This window comes from Talpa occidentalis, unplaced genomic scaffold (assembly GCF_014898055.3).
Source record: "Talpa occidentalis isolate TD23 unplaced genomic scaffold, MPIMG_talOcc4v2.1 talOcc4.12, whole genome shotgun sequence".
Lineage (NCBI taxonomy): Eukaryota > Metazoa > Chordata > Mammalia > Eulipotyphla > Talpidae > Talpa > Talpa occidentalis.
This window is the reverse complement of record NW_023601212.1, coordinates 7171690-7196921: the sequence shown is the minus strand read 5'-3', so window position 1 is coordinate 7196921 and position 25232 is coordinate 7171690. Positions and strand designations below refer to the sequence as shown.

Sequence of the window (25232 nt, the reverse complement as noted above, 5' to 3'; positions counted from 1 at the left end):
ACAAATGGCCACAAACCTGGTGGCTTAAAACCACACAGATGGGTCGTCTCACAGCCTGGAGGGCAGGACTCAGACAGTCTCCCGGGGCTAGCGGGGGTGGGGCAGGCTGCTCCTCTGAGGCCCCTCCCCTGCACCCCTTCCCAGCAACCCTTCATCCTCACAGCAGCACAGGGCTTTCCTCTCTGCCTCACCTCCTCTCTCAGTAAGGACCCCCATGAAGACACTGGGCCCCGGGAACCAGGACCTCCCCGCACCCTGAGGCAACTCATTAGCACCCTTGATCTCCACAACATTGTCCTCCTGCCACCAAAGGTGACACTGGGAGGCCTCTGTGGTCATCAGAACTGGGCATGCTCCCAGCATCAAGCGGGTAGGGCTCAAGGATGCCACCCCACAGTGCCCAGAATGTTCCCTCCAGGGAACGACCCAACCCCCAACAGGGCAGGGGGAGGGGGGACCCTCACAGACCCTCTCTATGGGGGGCACCGCCAAGGCCAGGAGGCGGGGGAGCACACGGTGAGTGCCCAGGTGCACGGCAGCCTACTGGAAAGGGCCTGGAGATGGGGGAGAGACAGGTGGATCCGGGCGCGTTTGGAGGTGGCACTGGTGGCACTTGGTGACAGATCGGCTGGGGGTGTGCTCGAGGAGCAGCAGCGGAGCAGGGACAGCTCGTTCCTGGGTGAGGCTGGGAGGCTGCAGGGCCCCCTGGGGGAGATCGGGGAGATCAGAGATGTGGCTGGGTCCCCAGGGATGGAGACTCAGGGGAGACGTGGTGGCCAAAACCCCAAATCAGGAGTTGTCAGCGAGCAGATGGGATTTAGTCCTGGGAGTGGGAAGAGAGGCCTTGGGTGGGTGGCAGCTGTCGGGGGTGGGGGGGAAAGAAAGGGTGGAGGGATGTGGGGAGACCCAGAGGGTCTGTGGGGACTGAGACTACCTTGGGGGTGTCACCTCCCCCCTAGGCCATGACCCTCAGGCAAAGGAAAGGGCAGAGAACCGGTCTGTCCACTCAGCCCCACCACAGGGCTTTGCTGCCTGTGCCCTCCGCCCGGCCTGCCCCCCACTGTGGCCCAGTGCCCTGAAAACTTAACAGCAAAAACAGGGCCAGTGGCCAGGCCTCACCCTAGTTAGGAACTGGGGGGGTCCCAGCCTCCTAACCCCACCAAAAGGCCAGGCCTGCAGCGCCTCCAGCCCTCTCGTCTTCCCACAGCGGCAGGGCTTGAGGGCGACTGAGGGGCTCGGCTGCAGTCCACCCCCCTGCCGGTCAAAGCCCTCCCCGGGGACCACCCCTCGTGTCCCCCTGCTGCCCAGCCCAGCCAGTGTCCAGGAAAATGAGTCCAGTCCCACCTTTCCCTCCCCAAGAGCTTCCCAGAGTCGGGGAGCCCAGACCTCAGGGAGTATCAGAAGCTCTAGGCCAGCTGCGAGCCCCCCTCCGGCATCCCTCCCGTGCCCATGAAGGAGATGACAGGCCGCCCCTGGGGGAGAGGTTAGAGGGGACAAACTGGGTCACAGCTTGAGTGGCCCCTGCTGGGCACTGAGGACCGACTGTCCTCTCATCCTGGGAGTAATTATAGCTCCCTGACTCCCGGGCGCTGAGGGCTGGAGCTGGCTTTGACAGCCAAGCCCAGCCAGGGTGTGTGAGCATCAGAGGTCACACAGCACCCAGGAGGGAGGCCTCCCGCACCCTGCGGTGACTGCCGCCCAGTAGCGGTGGCCTCACTGCTCTGGCCTCTCCTCGCCAGAGTCCTTCCTTCCTGATTCTGTCTTTACCCACTTTGATGCCAGCTTTTTTTTTTTTCTTTTATTCTTTCCAGCTCAAAAAACTCAAGTCTCTTCATCTTTCTGACTTAGTCCCGGCCCCTCGCCACCTCACCTGCCTGCACGGCCCACCACACAGGCTTGCCCCTAAGGTCCCCTCCACCCAGGCTGCCCTACCAGCACCAGCTGCTCGACTCCCTTTGCAGAAATGTACTTTCCTCATAATTAGATGACCGAGGCCTCCTCCACACCATCACCCTTTGTGGACTGCTCCCTCCACCGTGGCCACCCACCGCGGGACAAGGTGTGTTTATTATCCTCGTTTATTCTCTGTCAGCTCCAAGAAAGCTGATCTCTTTGTCTCACCTACTCTGATAAATGTCAACATGTGGTCAGCGTTTGTTGACTGACGGATGGACTGAATTCATGACTCAGCTACCACCTCTCTGGAAATGATCATGAAAATCAGCCCAGCAAAGGCAGAACCTGTTGTGAATTCTAGCTGGATCAGTGGCCAGGACCCCTGTTCAGTTGTTGTTGTTTTTTTTTTTTTTTTTAAGATTTATTTATTTATTTATACAAGCACTGGGTACAGTCAGAAGTGCGGGAGGGTGAGAGAATTCACCAGAGCAGGGAGCAGAACAGGCAGACGGATGAAATGCACTGCTGAGGGGAGCAGCGGGCGCAGCAGGAGAGGTCTGTGCGCCATGTGGGACCCTCCTGGGATTGAACTGGCGCTGCAGAGGCTGCAGGCAGGTTCGCAACCCAGCGCTCAACCGCTGCACCACCGGGGAGGCCCAACAGTCACTGTTTTTTAAAAAGCAGATTAGTGAGTGTAATGGGCGTGTGAGCACCACCCTATGTCACCCCGACATTGCCCTGCTACCTTTGATGTGCCGTGTGAACCTGATCAGGTCCCTGGTTCTGGGAGCCTCAGTGTCCCTTCTGTAAGGTGAGGGTAACAGTAGGGAACCCCCATACGCTTGTTGTGAAAATTAAATGGGACCATCTAGGTGGAGACTTAGCCCAGGGCTGGCACAGAGCAGGGGCCACAGAAATGTTTTCATGATGATGATGGTGACAGTAATGGTGGTGGTGGTGATGGTGGTGGTGATGATAATGGTGGTGGTGGTGAGGGTGTTGCTGTTCACAGTCCAGGGAGAGATACCAGCATTAAACCAGGTTTTAAATGGCAGTTCAGGGAGATAGGGTGGGGACTTTGGTACAAAGTCACCAGGGAAGCGACCTTTGGGGTGAGACCCAAATGAAGTCAAGGAGAGGCCATCCAGCGGAGGTGTTCCAGGTACCGGGCCCAGCTCCTGCAAAGCTCTGGGGCAGGACTGTGCCTGGTGGGCTGGAGCAGAGTGAGGGAGGGGGCAGGGTTGTGTGTGCCTGGAGAGGACTTTGCATTTTATTTTGGGGACATGAAATTCTCTGCTGCAGAACAAACCAGGCAGCTCTGCCCCTGCAGGGATCTGTGTTTGGGGGCTGAAAGTTACCAGCCGTTTCCTCCTGGGGCATAGCCAGAAAGGTCCCAGTTCTTTGAAGCAGGCAGCTGAGGTCCTGTTGCCCTTCCTGGGTGAGGGGATAGTTGCTCTGTGACCTCCGGGAGGTGGGCATGAGCTGGGACAGGCGCCCAGGAGTGGCCTCGGAGCCAGGTCGGTTTAAGGTAGGAAGCTGGCAGAGGGGGAGAAGGGAGCTGAGCAGGAGACTCGGGAGTCCCAACAAGACAGCAGAGATGCAGTGGTGGGACCAAGGGGGGTGGTGGGACCAAGCCATCCGTTCTGGCCATCTTGTCCCCCCGTCCATACTGTCTGGGCCTCAACTCAGGAGAGAATGACCTAGAAAAGCGGCCTCAGGAAGGAGTTTGCCACAGGGAAGGATTATGTCCCCTGCGATGCCCAGGGGGTTGAAGATAACCTGCCAACTTTCTCTCCTGACACCTCCCTGCGATTTCCCCCAGCCTGGAAGAGGGAGCTAAGCCTGCCGAGCTCCTGGAGACCAGGGGTCCCTGGGTTTCTTCATGCTATGACCACATTTCCACGATGGCAACCCCCTTCCAGCCACCACTCACACTGCGGGTGCTTCCTGAATCCCCAGGCATCTCGTCTTGGCATTTGCACATTATGTGCCCACCCAAATCTAGGCTTTAGCGCGGGGATTCGTTTCATCTCGTCACAGAGAGGATTACACTGTCTGTAACTGGCCACCTTCATATTTCTTCTTTCATATAAATATGTCTCAGCTCTCTCCCCCTGTGGGGGCTTTAGAATCCCCCAGGGATTCACAAGCGCCGTGGATTAGGGTTTATTTGGTTGATCCGCTCTTCATACACTTAGGTTAGTTCCCTGCTCCTCTGCATGAGGAGATCTCAGCGTCTCTGTGTTGATACATATTAATCTCCTGCATCCCTCAGCGAGCCTGGGTTTATTTATTTATTTGTTGTTTGTTTTTAAAGATGTATTTATTTATGCATACAAGAGCTGGGATACAGGCCAGAGATGTGGGAGGTGAGAGGATTCACCAGAGACAGAGTGGGGAACAGAGCAGGCAGATTGACTGAAATACACTGCTGAGGGGAGCAGCGGGGAGCCAGGAGAGGTCTGCTGCGCCATGTGGGTAGCTCCCTGGCCGGGGATCGAACTTGTGCTGCAGCGGCTGCAGATAGTTTCATAAGTTGCGTCCCAAGCCCTTGCGCCACCAGGGGGGCCCCACCGTTTATTTAGCCAATCCCCTACTGATGGTTACTGAGCTTAGTTTTCTCCCGCTCACCACCCCCCCCCCCCAAAGAACTGCATCTCTGCTGTCTCGTTGGAACACATGAGTCTCACGCGCCTCCTTGTGTCCACGGGAGGCAGGGGCCACAGTTCATTCAGCTGACCTCCTATTGTCCGACACTCAGTCCAGTTCTCTGTTTCAAATGACATCAAGTGGTCCGTGCCGCTGTGTTCCTGCGTGTGAGATTTTCTCAAGGAAATCTTGAGAAGGAAATCTTGAGGATACGTCGCTGCTCGTGTAGTTGCATCACGCCAGTCTGTTGTCACATGGCTTCCTCCCCTCTGTGTCTGTGTCCAAATTTCCCTCTTCTTCCAAGCACGGCAGTCATTGGATCAGGACCTCGTCTAACGTGACCTCATTTTAACCTGATTACTCTGACAAAGTACAAGCTCTTCCCAAGGCGGTTCCCTTCCCGCAGTAAGCGCACGGTTCCTCGGGGCTGCGTGTGTGCACATTCCTGCCTTAAAGATCCGGGAGGGGAGGCAGGAACTGGCCTCCCAGTGTTTAGCGGATCCGACTCTACAGTCTGGGTCCACGGCGAGCCAGGCCGAGGGAACAGCGGGGAGCAGGCAACAGGCATGAGCAGAGGGAAGTAGAGGGATGCCCGGGGGGCTTCAGCTGCTAAGATGCCAAAAATAGCTGCCTGGCAAACAGGGCAGCCGCAGTCCAGCTGCCATCTGGCTGTTTCCTCCACACCCCTATCCTGCTCAACCCCAGGGATCCAGGCTACAGCTGAGCAGAGCTGAGGGGTGCTGGGGGGTCAGCAGAACCAACAGGAGAGGAGGAACAGCTCGGAACGGCAGGCTCGAAGACCCAGGCGTGATGGCCTCTGTTCCTCCACTTCCCATGCTCTCGGCTCCCCTGTGCCCCTCTCCCCCGCGCCTCCGCCCGAAGACTTGCCCGCCGCTCCTCGGGCCTCGGGGCCTTTGCGCTAGCTGCTGCCCCAGCCTGGAAGGTAGCCCCTCGACACCCACGAGCACTCTCCTGCTCAGCTTTTTGGTGTGTATCGTTTCCTGTGGGCGCCCTAACCAAGCACCACAAACTCTGGAACTTCAAACAACAGAAATCTATTCTCACTTTCTGTAGGCTGGAAGTTCAAAACCAAGGTGTTGGAGGGGATGCGCTCCCTCGTGAAGCCCCACAGAAGGGTCCTTCCTGCTTCTCCCAGCTTCTGTTACAGCCAGAAGTCCTCAGCACCCCTTGGCTTGTAGACAAGTCGCTCCAATCCCTGCCTCTCTTCACCTGGCCCTCTCCTGTGTGTCCTCGTACAGGCCCATGGAGACAACACCCTAGCCCGGCTGACCTCGTGTGAACTAATGGCATCTGCAAAGACCCTATTTCCAAAGGAGGTAGGTCCGCTCACAGGTACCAGGGAGCCCACTCTCAGCGCTCAGCTCAAGTGTCAGCTTTCCTAATCTGCGGTCACCCCCTGCTCGCAACCGGTCAGCCCAATCCCCCACCCATGAAGCTTCCCCTCAGAGCCTGTGCACACAAATAAACAGGTAACACAGGGAGGACACGGTGGGGGACCCCAAAAGCCTATTGGTGGGGAACTGCCTGTATCCCCCCAACTGATGTGCGCCCCAGGGGGACAGGATCTACCTTTGCCTTGTTCAGATGTATTCAGAGCCCACTATACAGTGGGCATTCAATAAATAAGATTTTTTTGGTACCCCAAACTTTTACATTATATTTGTTTTGATTTTCCACTTCAATAATTGCTTTCTTTTGCAATTTTTTGGCATAAAGTCCACATGACATAAAAGCCATCCTCTTTAAGTACACATCCAGTGGGTTCTAGTATATTTACAAGCTTGTGCAACCATTGCCATTAGCGCGAGAACATCCCATCACCCCAAAAGGAAGCTCTGTCACCATCAACCATCAACAATTCCCCAATGCGCTCCCCCAGGTCCTGGCACCACCAACCCACTCTCTGCGGCTGTGCCTGTCTGGACGTTCCTCACGGCTGGACTCACACCCGTGGCCTCGTGTGTCTGGCTTCTCTCCCTGAGCGTCGTGTGTCCAGGGCCCCTCCCCAGGGTAGCAAGAGGCAGAAATGCCCCCCCTTTCACGACCAGTGATGTTCCCTGGTGTGGGGGGGCCACAGTTACGCGTACCCAGTCATTCATCTGTGGGCATTTGGGGACTTTCCTCTCTGGGCTGCTGTGAACCGCGCTGCTGGCAACGGGCAGTGCCGGCTCTGCGGTGGCGGGTGCTCAGTCCTCCTGTCAGGTGCCCAGAGCGGGGGTGTCGCGCGGTGGAGAAGCTGGACCTCTGCGCTAACGCTGCCCCACCCGCAGGTGCCCGCGAGGATGGTGGCCCGGCCCTAGGCCCTCGCTCCAAAACATGACCTGCTGGCTGTGCGTCCTGAGCCTGCAGCTCCTGCTCCTGCCCGCCGCCCCGCCGCTGGCCGCAGGCTGCCCGGCCCGCTGCGAGTGCACCGCGCAGACCCGCGCCGTGGCCTGCCCGCGGCGGCGCCTGACCTCGGTGCCCGAGGGCATCCCGGCCGAGACGCGCCTGCTGGAGCTCAGCCGCAACCGCCTGCGCTGCCTGAACCCCGGCGACCTGGCCGCGCTGCCGCTGCTGGAGGAGCTGGACCTGAGCGAGAACGTGATCGCGCACGTGGAGCCGGGCGCCTTCGCCAACCTGCCGCGCCTGCGCGTCCTGCGCCTGCGGGGCAACCTGCTCAAGCTCATCCCGCCCGGCGTGTTCACGCGCCTCGACAACCTCACGCTGCTGGACCTGAGCGAGAACAAGCTGGTCATCCTGCTGGACTACACCTTCCAGGACCTGCGCAGCCTCCGCAGGCTGGAGGTGGGCGACAATGACCTGGTGTTCATCTCGCGCCGGGCCTTCGCGGGGCTGCTGGCCCTGGAGGAGCTGACCCTGGAGCGCTGCAACCTCACCGCGCTGTCGGGCGAGTCGCTGGGCCACCTGCAGGGCCTGGGCGCGCTGCGGCTGCGGCACCTGGCCATCGCCGCCCTGGAGGACCAGAACTTCCGGCGGCTCCCGGGGCTGCTGCACCTGGAGATCGACAACTGGCCGCTGCTGGAGGAGGTGGCCGCCGGCAGCCTGCAGGGCCTCAACCTGACCTCGCTGTCGGTCACCCACACCAACATCACCGCGGTCCCCGCCGCGGCGCTGCGCCACCAGGCTCACCTCACCTGCCTCAACCTGTCCCACAACCCCATCAGCACGGTGCCCCGTGGGTCCTTCCGCGACCTCGTGCGCCTCCGGGAGCTGCACCTGGCCGGGGCCCTGCTGGCCGTGGTGGAGCCGCAGGCCTTCCTGGGGCTGCGGCAGATCCGCCTGCTCAACCTCTCCAACAACCTGCTGTCCACCCTGGAGGAGAGCACCTTCCACTCGGTCAACACGCTGGAGACGCTGCGCGTGGACGGGAACCCGCTGGCCTGCGACTGTCGCCTGCTGTGGATCGTGCAGCGCCGCAAGACCCTCAACTTCGACGGGCGGCTGCCGGCCTGCGCCACCCCGGCCGAGGTGCGCGGGGACGCCCTGCGCAACCTGCCGGACTCGGTGCTCTTCGAGTACTTCGTGTGCCGCAAGCCCAAGATCCGCGAGCGGCGGCTGCAGCACGTCACGGCGGCCGCGGGCGAGGCCGTGCGCTTCCACTGCCGCGCCGAGGGGGAGCCGGCGCCCGCCGTGGCCTGGGTGACGCCGCGGCACCAAGCGGTCACGGGCGCCAGCGCGGGGCGCGCGCGGGTGCTGCCCGGGGGCACGCTGGAGATCCAGGACGCGCGGCCCCAGGACAGCGGCACCTACACGTGCGTGGCCAGCAACGCGGGCGGCAACGACTCCTACTTCGCCACGCTGACCGTGCAGCCCGAGCCCGCCGCCAACCGCACCCCCGGCGAGGCGCGCAACGAGACGCAGGGCGCGCCGCGCTTCCCGCTGGACCTCACCACCATCCTGGTGTCCACCGCCATGGGCTGCATCACCTTCCTCGGGGTCGTCCTCTTCTGCTTCCTGCTGCTCTTCGTGTGGAGCCGCGGCCGCGGGCAGCACAAGAACAACTTCTCCGTGGAGTACTCTTTCCGCAAGGTCGACGGCCCCGCCGCGGCCGCGGGCCAGGGGGGCGCCCGCAAGTTCAACATGAAGATGATCTGAGGGCTCCGGGCCCCGGACCCCGCGGGGGGCCTGTCACCCCGCGCGCGCGCGCCCGCTGATGACACCTATGCATTTTCTAGGGGGGCAGCCTCAAGCGGGCTCCCGCAGAATCCCCCTTTTTTTGTAGATACCCACCCCCGGGACTGGTTTTTTTCCATCAGGGGCCTCTTTTGCAGTTTCTCAAACGTTTTTGTAGGGTTCACTCACGTCTGCTCACCCCTGCCGCGGTGGCTGAGCCGGGTGGAGCCCCAGGGACCCGGGGCCTCGCAGCACACAGCTGCCGCCCTGCGCCCCTGGGGGATGGTCCCGGCCCGGGACACCCCACCCAAAAGGAAGGCACACGGAATCCCACACTTTCCACACGTGGGTCCCCCACCCTGCACTCCCAGAACACACGCGTGTCCACCCCCGGGACAGTTGCAAACCCACTTCTAAGCGGGACAGCTCACGCCCAGCTGGCGCGCGCCGGAGGGCAGAGGGCAGTTCACACCCGGAACACACAGTTTACACTTGGGACACTCAGCTCACGCCCAGGACACACCCAACCCCTGAGCAGATGGCACTGCTGGGCAGGCGGCAGCAGCTGGGCCTTGTGGGGCAGGTCAGGCTCATCCTGCGGGCCCAGCTCGCGGTTGGCCTGCCTGTCCCAGTCTCCCCCGGCCTGGAGAGGCCATCTCCCTCGCTTCCCCCACTCCCTCGCAGCTGCCACTGGCTTCCACAGGGCAGGCAGTTCCTGGGGTCCTGCTGTGTGCCCTAGAGGGACAGCAAGGACAGGGCAGTGGTTCAGGGAGGCCTGGACCGTGGCCATTGGAAAGGTGACCTTTTATCTGCGACTCTGGGGAAGACGTAGGGCCAAAGGAGAGGTCCCAGGCGGAGTGTAGCTCAGCTGAGGGAAGAGCTTCCCCAAGGCTGCCGGCAGCGTGAGCGCCCTGTCACCGGGGTGAGCGCGCAGGAGCTGAGCTTGGCAGAAGTGCTCAGACTTCGGACAGGGATCTTCTGGGGCCCCGCCCCTGCCCCAGCTCTTGCCCCACCTCCACCTGGCCAGCTGACCGCTAGGTCGTTGGGGGAAGAGGCCTGGGGGAAAGTGCCTCCAGGTGACCTCCCCTAGAAAGGAACCTGGTTGCCAAGAGCCGTAGGAAGGACGGTGATCTCAAGGACCTCGTGGGGAGGCTCAGAGTCGGTCCGGTTCCCGCCCAGTGGACGCCTGAGGACCTCTTGGGCCATCGCAGTCCTCATCTGTAACATGGCTCTGAGGCCACCCCCGCTGCTGTAGATATCGGGGCCCATGGGCATGCCTGACTGCTGACAAAAGTCCTGGAACGCTCTGAGAGGAACCGGAGAGAAAGCTGCGCCAACCGTGGAGGTTTGGAGGGAGGGGTGCAGACGGGACCCGGAAGGGGACCCCGGTGTGCTCCTGGGCTGTGACCCGAACCTGCTCCTGCCTCCGCAGAGCCAGACAGACCAGCAGGGCCGAGTGGCAAGCCACGGACCACAGTCCGCCAGGGTGGGGTCCCCAAGCCCAGGTGTGGGGGGACGTGAGCGAGGGCCACAGGGGGTGTCCAGCAGCCCCAAACCCCACCCAAGTCAGGCAGAACTCCTGCCTTAGCATCTTCCTGACCTTGGTTGCCATGACCACCCCAGGGGCCCTCAAAACAACATCCAAGTGCCTTTAGCATCATCGAGGAGGGAGGGGACACTTCTCAGCAGTGTTAGGACTTGCAGAGCATCCGTGTATCGGGATCTCCCAGCCCCTTTGCCTGCCCCTGTCCAATAGGAACCAAGACACACCCCCGTGCCTGAGTGCCCCCCGCCCCCCATGCTGTATTTGGTTGGAATCCAATAAAATGAAAACTATTTAATATCAAAATTCAGATCTTCTATTTCATTCTCATGGAGGCAAGAAGGAGCAAAGGAGAGAGGCTGCTGCGGCCCTGGAGTGAAGGGCGAGTGGGGCTCCCAGAGTGAGCCCCAGAAGTGACCCCGAGCCACGGGGCGTCTGTAGAAGGAGAATGTCTGCAGCGGGGACCTCGCGGTCACAGTTCGGGCACCCCATGATGCCCCCAGGGCTGTGGCGGACACGCCGCTACTCTCGCCTTTCTCGCTCAACCCGGGCACGGCTTGCAGAGCCCGCGCTGCGGAGAGGCGAAGGCGGGTTGGCGGGGGCAGCGGACCTCGCAGGAGGTGGGCCGCTAAGAAGCTGGCAGCGCCGGGAGGTGGAGAAGCCCCAGGCGCGAGTTGGGGCCAGGGCCAGAGCCAGAGGGAGGTTCAGCCCCCTCCCCTCCCACTCTCTCCAGAAGCTGCAGCTTCCTCAGGGTTGTGGGCCTGGGGGGGTGTCTCTTCTGAAGGGGGGCCCTTCCCCTCCCTGCTCTGAGGACTCTGGGAAAAGGCGAGAGCCTTGAGTGCTGGGAATGGTCCTAACGAGGTGCGTTGTCTGCTCTAACCCCAGCTGGTGGACGGGAACCAAGACCGGACCTAGTGCCCGGGCGCAGAGTCCCCACCCCCTGGCACGCCCGTGCTCTTTCTGGAAGGGGGGCCAAGCCAGGGCAGCCTGCAGAGTCCATGGCCAAGAACCGCCTCTCGCTTGCCTCCCTGGCCTCATTTCCCCATGTGAACATGGGAAGACGATTCCTTTCCTTCCTGCAGAAGACAGAAGCAGGACAGGGAATTACCAGGGGCTCTGGAACGACCCCTCTGTGCCTGATTCCAAAGAAGCCAGAGGGATGGGTGCTGGCAGGGGACCCTTCTTGGGGGTCCCAATTCCCCTTTTCCTCCTACAACAAAGGCAAGTGATTGCCTGGTGTGCCTCATTTTCCCCATCTGCAGGGGCTGCCCAAACTTCTGATTCAAACCAGGTATAAGGCCCAGGATTTTGGGGGCCCCCTGGTGGCGCAGGGGTTAAAGACAGAGCTATCAACTATTGCCAGCCACTGCAGTACGAGTTCAATTCCCTCCCGGCCAGGGAGCTACCCACATGGCGCAGCAGATCTCTCCTGGCTCCCCGCTGCTCCCCTCAGCAGTGTGTTTCAGTAGCTCTGCCTGTTCTGCCTCCAACTCTGTCTCTGGTGAATCCTCTCACCCCTGTACCTCTGACCTGTACCCCAGTTCTTGTATGCATAAATAAATAAATCTTTTTTTAAAAAAGGAAGATTCAGGATTTCCCGAATCCTATCTCATTCTTGGGGTGCTGTGGGAATGGGAGAGACCCCACATGGGGGTCTTTCTAGGGTAACCAAGGCCCAACTAAAGTGGGACCCATCCCATTGGCAGCAGGAAATTAAAGGGGAGGCCTCTCAGACAGATGTCAATGGGGTTCCAAAAAACACAGGAGGGGGGACCTCCCCTGGTGGCGCAGCGGTTGAGCGCTGGGTTCCGAAGCTGCCCGCAGCCTCTGCAGTGCCAGTTTGATCCCCGGCCACGGCCACCCAGCGAGGGTCCCACAAAAAAAAAAACAAAAAAACACAGGATGGGGACCCAGCCATCAGCACTCCCTGGGCTGGGGGAAACCAAATACCCTTGCCTTGATGTCCCCCCAGATAGTGCAAGGATGGTATGCTGGGTCTCTCCAGCTCGCCCCGCACACTCACACACCCCAAGCCCTGTCTTCCCCATAGACACGCACTCTGGGTGCGTCTCCCTCCCCCTCCCATATCCCCTCCAGCCAGTGTTCTTTCCAGAAGACTCCTCTTGTATAAATCAACTCCCCTCCCCTAAGATCCTTTGCAGTCCCTCTCTATGGGCCGCCACGCGTGGGGGGGCCATGCCCAGGAATGCAGCCTCATTGCTGTGTGGTCTCCGGAAAGCCGCTGCCCTTCTCTGTGTTTCCATCTGTTCATCTATGAACTGTTGTCCTGTTTTGTGCAGGGACGCAGACACGCTTCTTACGGCTGCTGTGACAAGACTCAGTGGCTTGGCCCAGCACGCATGTGTCCTCTCACAGCCTCGGAGGCAGGAGTCTCTCCGGGCTAACCCTGGGCGGGGCAGCTGCGCCTCGGGGCTCCGGGGCCCCTCTCCTGCCTGGTCCAGTTTCTAGAGGAGCCGCACCGGGGTCAGGCCCTTCCTCCCTCCTCACAGCCACACGCGCCTCTTTCCGGCTCTGCCTCGGACCCTCCTCCCTCTGTGAGGACCCTCTGGCGGGCACTGGACCCCCCCCATCCTCATTGATCAGCTGTGTGACCTCAGAGCCTTGGCACGCACGTCGCACGTTCACCGGTTCTGGAGAGAGACGTCTTTGGGGCCGTGACTCTGGCAGCCACAGAAAGGCCAGTGTCACGTGAATCCATGAGCATTGACCCCAGGCTCCGTGCCAGGCGCAGCCTGAATGCAGCAGGCTGCCCCCGGGGCTGGGGCAGACACGGGGGTCATTCACATGGTGGTGGCCATCTTGGGGGTGTGCTGAGGCAAACTGGCCCCACTCTGGGCCTCAGGGGAGCATTGTCCAACAAGGTACACATTAGGGTGTTTGCTGATGTCATCTGGCAAAGAGCCCTGGGTCGCTCCAAGGAGGGGGTCCCGTGCCCCAACTGCCGACCACCCTGGGATGTCACCCTATCCCAGCTGCCCCCTCCTCACCTCCTCAGCCCACCCCAAGCTTGGCCAAGTCTCTGCCACACAGGACGGGGGCCAGGAAGCAAGGGAGTGAGACACCTCAGGGCCTCAGGCATAAAATCTAAGAGGGGACAGACTCCTTGCAGCTGTCAAGTTGAAGGCCTTCGTGGCCCAGGATCTCACCGGGCCTGGCTCAACCCTGCCTGGCTCTCCTCACCCTAATCCCAGCCCTTGTTCCAACAAAACTGGATTTATAAAACCAGTGCTCGTGGGCCTCCCTGATGGCACAAGTGATTAAGATGCAGCACTATGAAGCTAGCCGCAGCCTCTGCAGCACGAGTTCGATCCCCGGCTAGGGAGCTACCCACATGGCGCAGCAGACCTCTCCTGTCTCCCCGCTGCTCCCCTCAGCAGTGTATTTCAGTCAAACTGCCTGTTCTGTTCCCCACTCTGTCTCTGCTGAATCCTCTCACCCACCACACCTCTGGCCTGTACCCCAGCTCTTGTGTGCATAAATTTAAAAAAATCTTTAAAAAAAATAAAAACAGTCCTTGAGCCATAAGTGGGCCAGTTGGATTTTGTAAATACTACATCAAAACCTGCTCCCTGAGGGCATCTGGGGGTCACCACTATAAATCCTGTGCCTAAGGTGAGCACCTTGCTGGCCTCAACCTAATCCTGGGTGAGCTCAGTGGGGCGACCCCCCACCCCCAGGCAACCCCCAGGTGTCACCGAGGGAACACAGCCCCCAGCTGGAGAAAAGCTGGACAGTAAAGAGCCATTTCTCTGCACTTCTGGCTCCTTCCGTGACACCTGGAAGAGCCCGGAGTTGAGTGAATCCACCCTCTTGTAATTCCCATTCCCTCCCCGGAACCGCTTTCCTTCCTTGCACCCGAATCAGCAGGTGCTTCACGCATTAAAACGCCGCCGACATAAAGAAGCCAGGGGCTGGAAAAGCCCAGCGAAGCATGAAGATGCTGACTCACGCTGTGGCGTCTTGCAGGCCAGCAGGTCAGCATTGCTCAAAACGTGGCCCAGGACTCCTAGAGGGGGTGGGTTCACGGTCCTTCTCGCACGGGGGGTCGGGGTGAGGACGGGGCCAGCCACGCCCTGATCACTTATTGTCCAGCCTGGACCTGCTGTGTGACCCCCGCCCTCTCTGAGCGCCAGAGGACACGGGGCGGGGTGGGGGGCGGGGAGCCCGAGGGCGAGCCCTCCCGTAGGAAGCAAAGCCATCGGGTTTGGAGCCACTTCTCGGGGTTCTTCGCACTGTGTGGGGAGAGGCTGGGTGTGGCGCGGGGGCGGCTCTGGGTGGCTCAGGCAAGGCCCAGAGCGGCCTGACGGGCACGAGCATCAGCTGGAGTCCCTGGATCCTCATCGTTCTTGACTGTCCGTGCTGCTCCCTAGATAGCAAATGTCCTTCAAATAAACGCATTGAGGTGTGGGGAGGGCTGTGAGAGGATTAGATTTGATAAAGACAAATCCAGCTACCGTGGCTGGAAGGAAACAGCAAGTCTGTTCTCTGGAGCACGGAGGGTGGTGCCGTGCCCGACGTCACACAGTGAGTCAGGACGGAGCCCCAGGCTGCTGGCAACCCCCTGCCCGGAGCTGAGGCAAGTCACTCCTCACTCAGCACAGGGTCCTGGGCCAGGAGGGACGTGGGGTGCACGTAGCTTCTCAGACACCCCACAGAACGGGAAGTGCTTCTGGAGGAAGTGAAAGCCGCAGACCTGGTGTTTCTCCCTAAACAGTCACGGCTGGGCTTGCCGCCCGCCCCACGGTGGGGACATCTGCTGTCCAGGGCCCCGGCTCCCCACTGCCGCCCCTCAGCCTGTCTTCTGTCTCCCTCGCCCTGCTCTCAGCCCTGGAGCTCTTTGCTCTGGGTCCCATCTCCTGATGCGGCCCAGACACCGCCTGTGAGGGGTGCTGGTCCACGCGGAGGGTGGGCGGGGGCGCCCGGTCAGTGGGGAAGTGATGCAGAAGGCCCGCCCGCGGCCTGCGCTGTGGTCTAACTGCTCCCCGGCATTTCCTGCAGCGACAGGTCACACTCCTCCTGGGAGGCCCGGGGCTGCAAGCTTCTGGGAGTGTGTCTCCGAGCCCCTGTTCCGCTGACCCTCCAGCCCCCCAGGTAGGGAGCCGCAGGGGCGAGGGGGAGGCTGCGCAGGGAGTGGGCAGAAGCGACTAGGTTTTGAGATTGGGTGGCCTGGATTCGGGGGGAAGGCTGGGGGTTGTGCTCTGGAGACAAGGCCCAAGAGCCCCGGGGTATGACTGCCTACCCCTAGCTGCCCCCCAACAGCCCATCCTCCTGGCTGGACTGTCCACACCGCACAAGTACAGAGTTCACGCCCTGAAAAGTTGCGGGGTGGCCCAGAAAGGGCAAGGAGCCCACCAGGGTCACACAGTGAAGTCAAAGCTGGGCAGGAAGACCCCCCATCCTGGATACCGCACCCCGCTCACGCGTGCCCCCCGAACTTCCACAGCAGCATGAGCAGCCCTGAGCTACCTACTGAGGCCCCCGGTCCCGATGTTCCCCGCTGGGCCGCTCAGCCCACCTACAGCAACCTTGGTGAGCCACTGAGAGGCGCCCCGGGCCTTTGGCCCGGGCTGGGGGTCTGGGCTGGGGGAAGCCTGGGCTGGGGGGGGGTCTGTGCTGGGGGGGTTGTGCTGGGGGTCCTGGTTAGGGGTTGGCAGGGGGTGGCTTGTGCCTCAGTGACGGGGCGCAAGGTCGGAGTGGCCCAGTACCGCTGGAGGAGCTCTGTGCCGAAGGACGCGAAAGGCACGACGTCCACGTCCCCTGCCTTTGATAACCCTGCGCTGCGTGAATAAGCCTGTTGCCTTCGCCCGAATGAGGCAACAGGTTAAAGAGGCCGTGTAGGGAGGCAGGGTCCCTGGAGCTCCATCGCAGGAAGTTTCTCTGACCCTGACTCTTCACTCCTCTGAGCCTCAGCTTGGCGCCCCCACCTCACAGGGCACCCCGCACTTGGGGCTAGAATGATTTCCACTTCAGAGAGGAGGCCGAGGTGTGGAGCCCTGGGCGCGGGCCCCACAGTGCAGGTCCTCACCCACTTCTCCCCACACAGGTGAGATCCGGGCGCACCTGCTGCCTGCCAAGGCCTGCCGCTCGCGGGCATCTGGGTCCCTCTCCACCGACCAGGAGTCCTCACCCCCACCCCTACCCAAGAAGACCCTAGCCAGGACCAGGTCCCTGCCCCCCCGGGTGGCCGGCACTCCCAGTCCCAATCCAGGTCAGCCTCGCAGGCGCTTCCTGGGGTCCCTCAGTGTCAACGAGAGCTGGGCAGGTGCCCATAAGGCTGGGCTGGCGTGTTCCCCTGCAAACCTGCCCTTCGAGTGGCCCGATGCCCACCTGGATCTCTCTCTCCGTGACCTGTCCCGCCTGGAGGCTGTGGACGCAGCGCTGGAGGCCCGGCAGCTGAAAGGCCTCCACACCATGCACGCCCGGCTCAAGGCCCGGCTTCTGGGGGGCCACCCTGGGCCCTGCCACCCAGGCCACAGCTTCCGCCTCCTGGACAGGTCACCCTGCGTGGAGAGTGGGGACACCCTCTACTACCGTATGGTGCGAGTGGATGAGGAGGCGTGGCATGTCTTGGCTGCCAAGGTGAGCCCTCCCACCCCTCCTTGGAAGGGTCCCCCATTGTCCCCCTTGGGCAGAACCCAGAATACCTGCATCTTGGGCCTCATAGTTTATTTTGCAACTAACATATGCATTACCGGTCGGCCCTCGGACTCGTGTTTCCAACATGTGGGGCTGCCAGCATCTGAATCACCTGGGAGTCTTGTTCAAACCTCCTCCCCATCCCCCAATGGCCCGGGAACCTGCATTTTGAGTCTCCCCGTGAATTCTGGCACTAGAAAGCCGCTGACTCATTAACCACCGCCAGCTGACTGCTCCCGCTTGAAATAATAACATTCAACCGTGCTGCGGGCACTCGCTTTGGGCCTCGTGCCGCTCTAAGGGCTTTTATTTTTATTATTTGTGTGTGGGGGACCCTCGCCGGTGGCCGGGGAACGAACCGGCGCTGCAGAGGCTGTGGGCAGCCCCGCAGCCCAGCGCTCAACCGCGGCACCACCAGGGGAGGCCCTCTAAGGGCTTTTAGACGGATTTGCTCATGTTAACACTCACCTACATGGGGTCGGCCAGGAGCGTGTCACTGCGAGTCATCCGGCTCCTTTGTGCACACACTAAGAATAACACACGACTCTGTCAAACGGACCGCACCACCGAGCGCCAGGTGCCCCCAGGAGCCCCGTCTGGGTGGCAGGGTATGCTGTGGGGCCCGTTTTACAGACCTGCAGGACCTGAGTTGCTGCTGACAGAGAGCCCTTGAGGGCGGCTCCATCCTGGTTGCCGATCGCAGCCCTGGGAGTTTATTTTTAACATACCCACCCCAGGAACTGTCATTGTTAAACGCCCCCCTTTCTCTCCCAAGGTGATCTAATATAACCCCAGAACTCCACCAAGATATTCGCTGTGGGCGCCGCGAGGCGCAGGCACACGTGACCCCTGAGCAGGGTCGGGGCAGGACCCACATGTGGCAGAGTAAACAGCTGGCTGCTGGCTTCACCCTGATGACCCGTCCCGTGATAGACAGGGGACAGATCAGGTTCTAGATTATGAAAATTAACTTCACCTATTTCTTTTCACTTTTTTTTTTTAACATGGCTTGCTAGGAAACGCTAAGTGAAGGCTGGCCCTTGTATTTTATTGGACAGCAGCTCCCCGTCAACCACCAGCTCCCAGGGGCAAAAAGCCGCCCCTTGGCAGGCTGGGAGGTCGGAGCCCGGCACACCATTCTCCCCGGGGCAGTCCTGCAAACCCTCGCTCTTACGAACACCCCAGTGAACACTAACCCTACTTCGGGAGACGCCTGGCAGGAGTCCCCACCCCAGCCATGAAGGGAGTGGGCTGGGGTGGGCTGCAGGCTTCGGGGAAATGCAGGGCTTCCCTGACAGGAAAGGCTGTTTTGGTGGGGGAGGGAGGGCTCCGTGGTCTGGCCCTGATGGTCCCTTCTGCCCTGCAGGTGCCCAAACCTGGAACCAAAGAGCCACACCCGTGGGGCCTGGAGCTACAGGCTTCACTGCCCCCGCATTTCAACCTTCAGGGGCTGTGTGGCCTGGTGCCCGAGGGCGCACTACCTGACACCCCCTGGAGAGGCCCCGTGATGCTCACGGCAGAAGTTCCTGAGCGCACTGTGGCCCAGTGGCTGGCGGAGGTGCACGCCCAGCGGCCCTCAGAGTTGGCATGGGCCATCGCCCTGATGCTGCTGCAGCTGAGCGCCGCCCTGGAGCACCTGGAGGATCGAGGCGCGGTCCTGACCGAACTTCGGCCCGAGAACCTACTGCTAGCAGTGCCTCGGGGCTGCCCGACTCATGGACCCCCGCGCCTGCTGCTCGCAGACTCTGGCCATGCCCGCCCGCAGCCTCCAGGACTGCCCGGCACCCACGCATTGCAGCTGGGCCGCTTGCTCCATGAGCTGCTTGGGCCCTCCATGCCGGTGGCCACACCCTTGGCCCTGGGCCTGAGGCACCTGGCGGCCCAGCTGTTGCACTTGAGGCCCTCAGCCGCCCAGACGCGCTGCGCACTCCAGACTCTGCTCTGGGGACCCGGACCGGAACTCAACAGTCACACGGCACCACTAGGCTCCTGGCTTCGGGTCAGGCGTACCTTGTTGGTTCTGCACCTGGCTGAGCGGGCCGCGGGTGGGGAGGCCCCTGGCCTGGAAGACTGGCTGTGCTGTGAATACCTCACCGAGGCCACTGAAGCCTCGTTGGGGCACGCCCTGGCCCTGCTGTGGCATTAACCTCTGCGGAGAGGGACAGGACTGTTCTGGGCATCGCCAAGACGCAGGCACCTTCCACAGGTCTGGTGCTGGTGGTCAGCATGGTGGGGTGGATGCCCACCCTCAGGGGGTTAAAATCTCATCGGCGATGCAGGGGTGTGCACCCCTCCCCTCCAAAGCCTGTCTTCTTATATGCTGAGGGCTTAGGCCCAAGGCCTCTCTGAGAATGCAGGTGCCACCCCACTCCTTTCAGATACAAGGGCCAATGCCTCCTGAGGCTTTCTGATGCCAGGGCAGCTCAACCCACTTCCGGGTGTGGACAACCCCTGCCAATCAACATCTGAGTATGCAGATCTCTCTCCCACCTTCCAGAAGATGCTGGGGTACTCTTCTGATGCCAGGGTCTGCTGGGCACTGTAAGAGTGGACACTGCCCTTCTGAGGCCAGCAATCGCAGTCTCTAGCCCAGGAGCACCCCTTGTCCTTAGTGCCAACATCCTTGTCAGGAACCGCCTGAGGCCTTCAGGGAGGTGGGAAACCCTGTGGCCCCAGCACAGACTGCCCTTTGGTCCCCAAGCCCTGCTACCTCCCCAATCTCCCTTACAGGCGTCCCCACACTGATCCTCTGTCGCAGGCTAAATTCTGTCCAGTCTCTACTCTAAGCCTTTGGATGAGATGCTCCATCTGACAGACCTTTCAATGTCACCTGCTCTAAATAAGTTCCCCGTCCCGGCCCTCTCTGGCTCATGAGGTGGCCTAGGGCAAGGACAGGAGCCCTGAGGGGTCCCACTGCCCTTGAGCGCAGTTTGCGCCCCAACACCCTCCTGGATGGGTCTAATCCCAATATAAGTAGATCCCTCTCCTGCTCAGACATCTATAGCTCCCTAGGGCCCTCAAAATAGACACCCTCTCCAAAGCTCTGCAAGCTGCCACCCCTCCTGCTCATTGCTCACCCCTGGCTGCGCTTTCAGAGCCGGCCCGGATTGTTTCCTCACCGGAAACACTGTTCCTTCTACTCCTCTGCTGCACACCTACTCATCAAACAACCTGGCCCTGCCCACATACTTGGGGACAAAGGGAGTCTCTGTCCCCGCAGACCTTTAAAGGCTGGTTCCATCATCACTCAGATGGCCCCCCACCTGCCCCCGCCCCCAACCACACACACCTGGGTATACTGGAATCCCTGAGCTGTTTCCCAGCAAGGCCCAGATAGCAATCTCTGGGCCACGTTCCCAGATGCCGCCAGCAGGTGGCGCCGCCACCCCACCAACTTTAGAGGAGTATCACTCACCACCTCCGCCTTCAGCTCCCCTTCTTCCCAGCCTGGCACCTGTGACCCAGCTACTTCCACCCCAGAAGTGCTTCTGCTCCCGCAAGCCGCTGCCAAGTCCAACGGCCACTGGGCTGCAGTCACACCCCGTGTAAAAGTCCCAATGGGCCCTGGCCCTACCCCAACCATCCCAAAAGGCCGAGTGACTGGTGAGATCAAGGGCACCACCTCCTGGTGAGATCAAGGGCACCACCTCGATCGGTGGGCAGGAACCCCCCCCCACCCCAGGGAGGAGTGGCACAGCTTGCTGCTGTGAGACCAGCGCCTCTGGGAAGGAAACTGCCTTCCACAGCCTTTCCAAGCCCCGGCAGCCCAAGGTGCAGTACTGGGGCGGATACCACTCAGATACCACTCGACCCGCCCTGGAGGCAAAGGGAGTGAGGCGTGGAAGCTGCCAGGAGTTCTGCCACAGCATGACTAAGAGCTGAAGGGCCCTGGAGTCCACAGAAACCAGCTGTAGCCAGGAGTGCAAGCCCTCAGCCACCCCTCTGAAAAATGGGGCCAAGTCAGCTCTGACATGCTGCGCAACCCCCACCCACCTCGGGAAACAAAGGACACCTTCCCTGGACCCAAGACCCACCCTCTTCCAGCCTCCCAGTCCCCAGGTTAACACCACTGAGCCAACATGGTCTTGGAGATGTCATCACTTTATTCAGAATTTTGATAGTAGTAATTAGTATCCATCTTTCCAAGTTAAGAGACCTAGGATTATTTCCAAAAGACTTCAAATAAGAAACTCCTCAAAGTACAAGGATAATCTGAATCACCTTAAACCAGCAATAAAAAAGTAAAATATAAATTTTTATTTAGAATTAAAGCAAATACTTCAGTATCACAAACACAATATTAAACTTCAAGAAATATACGGCTAATTTGGAGTGAGCGTTTATTTGCACAATTACAACATGCGGACAAACCCAGTAACGAGCAGGCCTGACGGCAGAGCACAGAGCTGTCGCCACCCCACAGAAAAGCTTGACAGGGAAGGGGCTGCAGTGAGGGTGCCAGCAGGGGAGGAGCCGGGCGGGCCTGTCCACTACCCCTCCTCCTCACCCGAGGACTCTCTCTCGAATGTGTAGGCCATGAAGCAAGCGTCGGGTCTCTTGGGGACAAGGGGATGCCCTGGTCTCACAATCTCAAAGCCCAAAAAACTGAAGGTACGGAGCAAGGCAGCTGCAGGAGAAAAGGCCATCAGAGCTGCCCCACCGACCCGTGCCAACACCCCTCCCCACACGTGCCCAAAGGCCCAGGGCGCAGCAGGACCCGGGCCTGCGCCGCCTTTCCTCCCTGCGGGGGAGGGGCAGTCACTTACCTCTGTCATCACGATTTTTGTGGAAGCAGATGAAGACGTGGTCAGCGTGGAGCTGCTCCTCCGCGAACTCAAGAAGAACTGCAAAGCTGAAGCCAGCTGTCAGCACCGGCTGACTCGAGCGCCCCACTGCCCCCTCCTGCCCATCCACTGGGTGCGCCCCCACTCTTCCCTGTCCAGTCTGGATCCCAAGGCCCCCCCACTCCCAGGACAAGATCACCTCTGTGGGACTGTGCTGGGCACTATCGGATGCCGAGCCACAACCCAGGCACCACCAACTCAACACCAAGACGACCCAGCATTCCCCCAAGGTGAATACTTGCGTTAGTCCACTGTTCAATAAGGGGTCCCCAGTCTGACTCTAGACCTGGGCGGCCCTCCTTCCCCAAGGGGTAGCAGCACACCCTCACCTGTCTTTGCTCCCCTCGGGCAGGGCCCCACCAGGGATCTCGATGTAGAGGCAGCCGCTGCTCAGCACCGCTCTCCAGTGAATGTGTTTGGTGTCTGTGAGCCTGGACTGGACATTGAGAATCCTTGTCTTGTTATTAGACGTTAGTTCCTCTGTTACATTCAGCCGATTATCCTGCAGAGGGAGCGCACCAAACCCACACTTGCACCCACATCCACGGGCAGATCATTCTCCCCTGCAGCTGCACCAAAATTTGGAAAATCCCCCCAAAGCACCCAGTCACCAGCCCCCGCAGTGCCGTTTGGCTGAGTGTGGAAATGCAGGGAGTGGGAGCAGAGACTACAGTTGTGTGGGACAAGGCCAACCCGATCTGCTGTTTGTGTCATGAACCCCGTGGGTACCTGGTAGGTACACAAGTCTCCAGCAAGTGGGGCCACACACCATCCTCTCCCCCCAACCTTGCAGCAGAGGACCCAAGATACTTACTGAGTAAAATAAATTAGCTGAAAGATTGTGATCCCTCTGACTATTCCCTCGCCCACCTGGGATCTTCAGGGGTGGGTGAGGGACATCAGGAGCACCACCGAGGCCCCGGACCCAGGTTACTACAGCAGTTGAGGGAGACCCTGGAACTGGAGAAAAATGAGCTGGTCAGCAGCAGGCAGGCTAGGCATTCCAGGAGTCCCTCCTTCCCTGCTGCCTGCTAAGTCTAAAAGTCAATGTCCACCTCCTGGGGCAGCTCAGGCTCCGCCCTGACCAGTCTGAGAAAGGACCAGTGACTGAGACAGGCCACGGTGGCGATATGGGTCACGGGCCCAACATCCCTTTAGCAGGTCCTTTATGATCTCAGGAAGATAAGCACTTGGTCTCCCCCCTCATCCCATTCTGCCTCAAGTTGTGTTCCTGAGCCTAACTGCAGGAAACACCTGACACCCCAGGTCCTGGGAGCCCACAAACTTGTCTTCACTAGCAGCCCCTGCCCAGAGCGGCTCCTCTGTTTCACAGGGTCACCAGGCAGCGCACACCGCAGACTGTCTGGGTTTGTGACCTCCAGCAATAACGAAGTGGGGGGGAGGGGGCAGGGCCCTGCGAGGTTGCGTCATTTTGGAGTCTGAGGCCCTGGCCTCGGGGGAGAGATTTTCACAATCGCTCGTTCCAGCACCAGCAGCCATTTGCTGCGCAACGTAAACAGGTCTCCCAAAGTCGCCTCCATTTTGCATGGCTACTATCGGGGCCCCCCCAAACACTCATCTTGAAGGATACCCCAGGGGCCAGGAAAGCGCTCGCAACATCTTGCCAACCACAACAGCAGCGCACTTCCTGCAGGCCCCTGGCCGACAGCACTTTCACCCGAAACCTTCTCTTCAAGAGACCGCGCACCCCGGGCTGGGACGCCCCGACGCCTCCCCCAGAATCAACGCGGAGCCTTTCCGGGGGCGGTGGCCGCCCGGACCCAAGGACTAACAGGGCGCCCGCCTCTTGGGCCACGGCGGGGCCGGGCCTTCTCCGCACCGCACGGCGCTCGCGAAACCCGCGGCCGGGGCTGGATGGCCGCGCCCGGAAAACGCAGATTCACGGGACTCGCGGGCCCGACCAGGCCTGGGGCTAAGTCAGCCCCCAAATCTGACCAGGTAGACCTCAGGGGCCCCCAACTCGCCTAAGTACCCCTGCCCTGCCCCCGCCCCCACCGGGAACCCGCCCGGCGCGACTGTGGTCTTGACAAAGGGGCGGCCCTCGCGCTCGGGACGGGGGCGGCATCGCGGCGGCTCCAGCGGGCCAGCGCTTCTGGAAGCTTCGGGCGGGGGCGGGGTGCTCACCTCTCGCTGCTGCGGCCGCCGCTGCTGTGCAAACTGAGGAGCGGCATGGTGTAGCTGGCGTGGACGGTAGCGCTGGGTTTCTCCCCCTCCTTCTCTCTGGCGAAGCAGTGGCTGTTGAGGATCCGCTGCAGGGAGGATTTCACCATCCGGCCGCTGGGGTCCGAAACCAGGAAAACCTCCGCTGCGCCTCTCCGCGCCGCCGCCGCAGCTCGCCGTTCGCAAAATGGCGCTGCCGCCGCCGCCCGCCTTTATAGGCAACTCGCCCAGGCCACGCCCCTCACGCCGCCGGGAACGCGGCCGCACGAGGGGGAGGGGCATCGGGGCCGCCGGGAAAACCTGGCGTGCCCGCCCCTCCTGGCGCCTGATAGGCGGACAACTTGAGATAGGCGCTGGGGAGGCGTTCAGGATTGGTCCAGATGTTTCGGGTCCGCCCCTTCTGTATGGCGTCGCTCTGCGGGCTCCTAGGGGGCGGAGCCATCCTGTCTCCGGGAGCGCGCCGCGCGCGCCCCGCCCTGCCCCCACGGCCGGACCTTGGAGCCCGGGTCTTCGTCGGGGCGGGTTTCGGGGACCCTCGGAGCGGCCCAGGCTTCGCTCTGGTCGCGGTCACTCTCGCCGGGGTCCGTTTCCCCAGCGGGACCCCTCCCGCCCCCGGCAGCTGGGAGCGACAAAGGCCCCGAGTATTTGGGGGTGGGGGGTCCAGTGCCGCCGTCCGCCGCGCGGGGGACACGGTAGTGTCCGGCCGCGCCCGCGCGGGTGATGGCGGGGCGGGTGACTGCTGCCTGGCCCGGTCGCTCGTGTTTTACAGAGATGCTGTGTAAATTTAGGAAAATTCTATGCATACCATTTGGATTTACCGAGCAAAAATATTACTCCTGGCAGGTGAAGTCAGATACTTTGTGTGAACTAAAATTTGCCCCAAGCAAAATTCACCTCAGATTCACTAATATTTCACGTCTAAACTAGATTTTGCATTTACTGAGCAAAAATATTATTCTTTTCAGGTTCTACTTTTTCTCATGGCTCTACTCTTTAGGGACAAATAGAAACACCAAAGTTGCGTAGATTTGAAGGAACGCCTGTTTTTTGTCTTTTTTTGTCCTCACAATTCCTGCCTCTGATTTTTAATTTCCTATCTACTGTGACCGTTTGGGTTAAAAACACACACTTTTTCCCCAAAGGGACCCTAATTATTACGAAACTAACAATTTCCTCTCCATAGTATGCAGCTGTGTCTCCAAGTTGCCTTTCATCTGGAATGCGGTATTTCTTATCTATATAGTATTTATAAGAAATAAAAATGCCTGCAGCTTTCATATAACGTCTCTGGGTGTATAAGAGAGAGAGTGATTAAACTCCACAGAAAC

General features: G+C 60.6%; 3 protein-coding genes across 3 annotated transcripts; 2 read left to right on the top strand and 1 right to left on the bottom strand.

Annotated features, from left to right (window-relative positions):
• The first annotated feature begins 5623 nt into the window (after positions 1 to 5623).
• On the top strand, positions 5624 to 8661 carry LINGO3 (leucine rich repeat and Ig domain containing 3). Its single transcript, XM_037505010.2, has 2 exons — positions 5624 to 5882; positions 6837 to 8661. Exon 2 carries the CDS (start codon positions 6883 to 6885, stop codon positions 8659 to 8661), a length of 1779 nt encoding a protein of 592 aa, XP_037360907.1. The 5' UTR covers positions 5624 to 5882; positions 6837 to 6882.
• Positions 8662 to 15305: 6644 nt separating this feature from the next.
• Positions 15306 to 19067, top strand: PEAK3 (PEAK family member 3). The gene is made up of 4 exons (XM_037505007.2): positions 15306 to 15334; positions 15687 to 15772; positions 16287 to 16822; positions 18246 to 19067. Exons 2-4 carry the CDS (start codon positions 15691 to 15693, stop codon positions 19023 to 19025), a joined length of 1398 nt encoding a protein of 465 aa, XP_037360904.1. The 5' UTR covers positions 15306 to 15334; positions 15687 to 15690; the 3' UTR covers positions 19026 to 19067.
• Positions 19068 to 21113: 2046 nt separating this feature from the next.
• OAZ1 (ornithine decarboxylase antizyme 1) lies at positions 21114 to 24100 on the bottom strand. Its single transcript, XM_037505009.2, is given in 6 exon segments — positions 21114 to 21506; positions 21646 to 21731; positions 22053 to 22225; positions 22538 to 22624; positions 22626 to 22683; positions 23869 to 24100. Coding segments are annotated over 6 exon segments (687 nt in total). The 5' UTR covers positions 24015 to 24100; the 3' UTR covers positions 21114 to 21369.
• Positions 24101 to 25232: the final 1132 nt, after the last annotated feature.

Bases quoted from the DNA above. Each gene is read 5' to 3' on its own strand.
- LINGO3 (XM_037505010.2), top strand. From the start codon at position 6,883: ATGACCTGCTGGCTGTGCGTCCTGAGCCTGCAGCTCCTGCTCCTGCCC.
- PEAK3 (XM_037505007.2), top strand. From the start codon at position 15,691: ATGAGCAGCCCTGAGCTACCTACTGAGGCCCCCGGTCCCGATGTTCCC. The intron at 15,773-16,286 runs GTGAGCCACTGA...CTCCCCACACAG, and splicing joins GCCCACCTACAGCAACCTTG to GTGAGATCCGGGCGCACCTG. The intron at 16,823-18,245 runs GTGAGCCCTCCC...TCTGCCCTGCAG, and splicing joins GGCATGTCTTGGCTGCCAAG to GTGCCCAAACCTGGAACCAA.